Source organism: Trypanosoma equiperdum (assembly GCF_001457755.1).
Source record: "Trypanosoma equiperdum strain OVI genome assembly, contig: ctg_1707, whole genome shotgun sequence".
In the NCBI taxonomy this organism is placed as follows: Eukaryota; Euglenozoa; class Kinetoplastea; order Trypanosomatida; family Trypanosomatidae; genus Trypanosoma; species Trypanosoma equiperdum.
The window spans coordinates 6,508-11,705 of record NW_027123735.1 but is presented as its reverse complement, the minus strand read 5'-3'; the positions used below and the strand labels follow the sequence as shown (position 1 = coordinate 11,705).

Genomic DNA, 5,198 nt, shown 5'->3' with positions numbered 1-5,198 from the left:
ACCACGTTGAGGTGGCCGGCATCGCCAGGGGACGCCGTGCAAAAAAGCCGACAGCAACTCACTTCAGCGACAAAAGACGCGGCAATAGAACTAGCGCGGCGACAGGGCCACTTAGAAGCGCTTCTAACCGTCCACGCGGCGCCAACGCCGTCGTACAGCAGCGCAACCTGCACAGGGACGCCGTCGACCATTCAAACCAGCGCGGACCTGGCACAGCAAATGACAATCAATCTCGCAAAAGCTGACCCAGCTAAATGCCACGAGGGGAGCGACGTGCCGACCGACATAGCGAACATTGCAGCACAAATAGCAACAGACAACGCCTACCACGGCCTAGACGACTCAGCCTTCAAACAAGCGGCGATCACAAACCAGATAGCGTCACACGGCAACACTCAGTCAGGCATAACGGCCGCAGCCGACAATAAGGGCTGCGGCGACGCCGGAGGTTACTCGGGTAGTAACTTCATTACAATAGCAAAGACAACAGTAACGCCACCGGACCTCAGAGCCAGCACAGAAGCCTACAAAGAGGGCGCAAACTGTATCAGCGCGGCAGCCGCAAGCAGCCCAGACAACAAGCTCGTGTCCCGGAAAAGACTAACGGCGATTCTATGCGAGGCGCGCAATACAATACCGACAGTAGCACCATCTATAAAAGAACTAACGGTAGGAGACGTACTTTCCATGGCAACAGCACAGCAAGCAGCAATAACTGCCCTGGGGCAGACTCGAAAAGAAGGAGACAGCGAGCAAGGTAAAAATGCAGTAAAAAAACTACTAGGCAGCGATGAGAGCGCAAAAATACCCAAGTTTTTCGAGGTTCTAGAAACAGCCGACCTGAAACTCAGCCAAGACAAAGGTGCAAGGAAGACCAGTATCAAAGCAGCAGCACAAAGCGACGGCTATGGCTTGGCACTGGCTCATTTCTCAGGCCAGGCGCTTAAAAGAACAGAAGAAGCAGCCAAATCAGTAACAAAAGCAACCCAAGTAAAGGAAGAGGATTGCACAAGCAAAGGTAAAGATGACTGTACCAGCGAAAAGTGCGTAGTGAAAGATGGGGTAAAAGTAGGGAATGATGGGACAACAGACTCAACTTGCACAGGAAAGAAACGAGGGGAATGCGAGAAGGATACTGGCTGCAAATGGGATGGTAACGCTTGCAAAGATTCTAGTTTTATCGTGAATAGGAAATTGGCTCTAATGGCTGCAGCATTTGTGAGTTTTCTATTTTCAGGATTTTTGCCCATTTTCATGAAACTTGTGAAAATATGCTATTTTGAAAGAGTTTGTTAAATTTATTAATATTTATTTTATTTTAACACTGTTTGATGAAAATGTGCAACTTAGTGAAACTTTTATAAATAAAGTAAAATGTGCATGAGGGTTGAATGGGTGTAAAGTAGTATGGTGATAAGGTATGACGAATGAGTGATATTCTAATTTAGTTTTTTTATACATTTTAGTCATTTCTATATTAATAATAATGATAATGATAGGAGTGTATTGTGAGTGTGTGTATATACTAATATAATAATAAAAGTGGTGGAGAAGACTAAATGGGAGGCAACGATGTAAACAAAACAGCACTTAAAATATAATGAGTGTGTAATTGGAGTAAGTAAGTGTGTGGTAAACGACGAGGGGTATTATTAAATAAATATACAGAGGGGAAAAATAAAATTTGCGCAGCCTTAAACACTGATATGGAAGTAGGTATTATATTACACAAGGATATGGGAGAAGTGACAATGGAATAGAGGCATAACCTAGTGTATGGACTAAGTGAGGTTGGTACGTTATCTGTAGAGCCTTCAACAAAAGACGGAAACGAGTGAAAGCAAACACAGAATTAAATAACAAAATATTCTACGGCATAACATAGTAATAAATAATTTAAGGGAGGATAATGCCCGTATTTTACACCAAAATAGATAGATTCTACAGTGGAAATATTGGCTAGTGGTGCTTTAACAGTTATGGTGAAATATAAAATCTATTTGTGAATAAACAGAAACAGAAGAAATATATTGGGTAAGTGCAAGGTAATTTCGAAGTCATCTTCAAGTCAAATATAGTAATAAGGACCAGAAGTTTTTGGGAACTATATAATATTATCGGGAGATGATTTTTAAAACTAGGACTACTAATGGGTTACCTTGGCTAGCAGAAGAATAGAAGATAATGCGGAAGTTGGTTAGCATAGAGCATATATCAAGATACTGAGGACCGTTATGAGTAAGCTAGAATCAAAGGTTACACTCTATCAATTCCGGATTGGTATGCCGGAAAAATGTTAAAACATTTCAAAAAAAGAGTAGTCCATGTAAGAATTTGGGTTTCTGAAAGCCAAATAAAATCACAGATTGATAAACCAAAGGTACCGAAACAAGCGCTGTAGTCACCCAAATTTATAAGTTGCAAGAGTTGGCGGAGCACAAACAAACATGAAACACCAAAGAGGCAAAACAATAATATTTTCCAAAAGAAGAAGCGTCACTAGTTATTTCGAATCAAGAACAAAGATTTAATTCAGCAGATAATAGTAGCAATTGATGTTTAAATCTTACGTGTTTCACGTATAAATATAGAACGGCATAGTAAATTCAAAGAATGGAGTTTATTTGACAAAACTGAGTTTTTTTTAATCACTGATGCCTATTTACGAATTCAAAGCTTCTTCATTTTTACTTTCCCCTTACATTTAAAGGAGAGTCAAGAAGTAGAGAAAAAATCTCTATAGAGGAGTTCGCCTTTCGAAACGGCGACCCTGTTTTTTGACCGGCTGTTGCACAAGCAAAAATAAGGAAGCAGCAAGACTTCTAATGAAACCAAAGACAGACAAGTGACAACCTCTTCTCTTTTTAAGGTAAGGCATGAATTCCACTAACTAACTTAACTTTGGTAACCTACCTGATAGCAGTCAAAAAGGAAGACGAGGTTTTAAAGATTATGCTAGAAAAAAACACCATTAATCTCAGCATTGTCATTTCTTACCATTTGACAGTGACACAAAGAACGTTCCACGAATATGACAAGCCAAACGGCAACGGCTTTCATAGCGGTGGCAGCACTTGCATTCACGCAACCAAGTGAGGAAGCAAATTCAGCAGCTGCTGAAGGAATAAAGACACGCTGCGATGAAATAAAATTCAATCATGCACTGGCCGAGGCGCTACGGACAAACGTCAGGCAGGCCGCAGCAGACTTAAAAACCATAAGAACCGAAACGCGGGCGCTTCTTCTAGCGGCAATGCTAGCAGACACAATGAAGCAGCGCCAGGCATATAGTGTTATAGCTGCGTACTCCGACGCCAAAGCAACCACGCTGAAGGCAGCGATCGACTCAAAAAGCAAACAAATTATAGACAGCGCCGACGTGCTCGAAAAAAGGAACGCCCAATTAAGAGGGGCGATTTTCGCAGCGAAAACAAAGGCGGTAACCGTTTCCGGCTCAACAGCGGGAGCAGCTGCCAATGACCCAGATTTCGGGGGAACGGCGAAGACATGCACACTAAAGCTTGACATCCACGACACGGCTGACACGGCATGCGACACCTCAGCCAACTACGATGACACCCTCGCAACGCTGGCCACACAAATTAATGAGCTGACGACCCTCTACACTGTCGGCGAGGACACCCCAATCACACAACAGCTGACGGCGGTAATCACAAGCAAAGGCGACTTCGCGACCTCAGGGGCCGCAACAGCAGACAACAAGGACTACTGCGGAGACAACGCAGCGCGGACAAGCGCAAGCCACGCAATAGGCGTAAAAAGCCTAACGGCGGCGCCTGCCAAAAGCACGAAAACACAAGCAAAACTCGAAACTGGCGGCAACTGCATCGATCCAGGCACTGCGCGCAAAGACGGCTTGATAACACTGAAGGAAGTTGCAGCGTCAGTATGCAACGCCAAAAAAAACCTCATATCCCCTGTAATGCCAGTAAGCAGCCTGTCAGCGACCCAGCTAATCGGCGACCCAACGTTCCAAAAGCTGGCCGCCCTAGCATCAGGACAAAACAAACCGCAAACTACCGGCGGAAACAATGGCAAAGCAGCAGCGATCCAACTTGTAGGGAGCGACCAAACGAATTTAAAAGACAAGTATTTCACCCCACTGGAAAACCAACACGTAGAATTCAACCTAGGTGAAGAACTAATCAGAACCAGCATAACATCGGCAGCGTCAGGTAACAATTACGGCGCAGTTTTGGCGTTTTCAGCAGGAAAAGCAGCCATTCAAGCAGTACAGAAGGACATACCAAAAGGAGTGGAAACAGAAGCTAACGATGGCTGCACAGGAAAAGGAAAAGATGATTGCAATGCTAAAGGTGGCTGCAAATACAATGACAAAGATAGAAAATGCGAAAAAGACCCTGCAAAGGCTACAACAGCGGGAAGACCAGGGACCAAAAACACCACAGGAAGCAATTCTGTTATTATGAATAAAGCCCCTCTTTTCTTGCATTTGTGGTTATATAGTTATGCTTTTCGAATATTTTTGCTACATTTTGTGAAATATGCGAAAATTGCTTTTTCAGAGAGTCTGTTAAATTTTCTTAAATTTGACATATTTTAACACTTTTAGATAATATGTGTAAATTTGTTAAAATGTGAAAGTTTAGTAAATTTTATATAATAGCGGCTTAGTCGTGTATTTAGTATGTGAAATTGTACGGAAAAGGAATGATATTATAAATTTATTTATTTTGTTTATTTTATTGATATTATTTGCTTTTATGATAGTAATAGTAAAAGCAAGGGAAATGCAAAATATAATGAAAGGAGAGTGTTGTAAGTGTGTGTATACGAATATTATAAAAACTTATTTGTTAAGACTGAATAAACAACAAAAAAGAAACACAGAAAAGAGTTGTAGTATTGCAACGAATGGAAGCTAGAAAAAGAGGGAAATAGAAATGGGAATATTTTAATGAAAACAAAGGCATAAATGGAAGTGGAGTATGCACATGTCTATAAACAAACATGAATATAATCACCATTATACAAAAGAAAATAAAGAAGGAGAACATAAGATACAGAAAGAGTCCAGTGAAGAGGCATAATGCAGTCTATACGTTACCTGTAGACAGGAAACTAAGGACCATAAATTTTGATATTTTACATTTAGATACAGGGCGGAATGTTTTTTAATTGAGAGTGGAAACTTGTCGAACAAACTAGAGAAGCTT

The 5,198-nt window shown here is 41.6% G+C and overlaps 2 protein-coding genes across 2 annotated transcripts; both read left to right on the top strand.

The window, feature by feature from the left end:
* Positions 1-219: 219 nt before the first annotated feature.
* On the top strand, positions 220-1,296 carry TEOVI_000812700 (Trypanosome variant surface glycoprotein C-terminal domain containing protein, putative; the record flags this gene model as incomplete). Its single annotated transcript, XM_067222808.1, has 1 exon — positions 220-1,296. The coding sequence occupies one exon, from the start codon at positions 220-222 to the stop codon at positions 1,294-1,296; it is 1,077 nt and encodes a 358-aa protein (XP_067078909.1).
* Positions 1,297-3,031: 1,735 nt separating this feature from the next.
* Positions 3,032-4,585, top strand: TEOVI_000812600 (variant surface glycoprotein (VSG), putative; the record flags this gene model as incomplete). Its single annotated transcript, XM_067222807.1, has 1 exon — positions 3,032-4,585. The coding sequence occupies one exon, from the start codon at positions 3,032-3,034 to the stop codon at positions 4,583-4,585; it is 1,554 nt and encodes a 517-aa protein (XP_067078908.1).
* Positions 4,586-5,198: the final 613 nt, after the last annotated feature.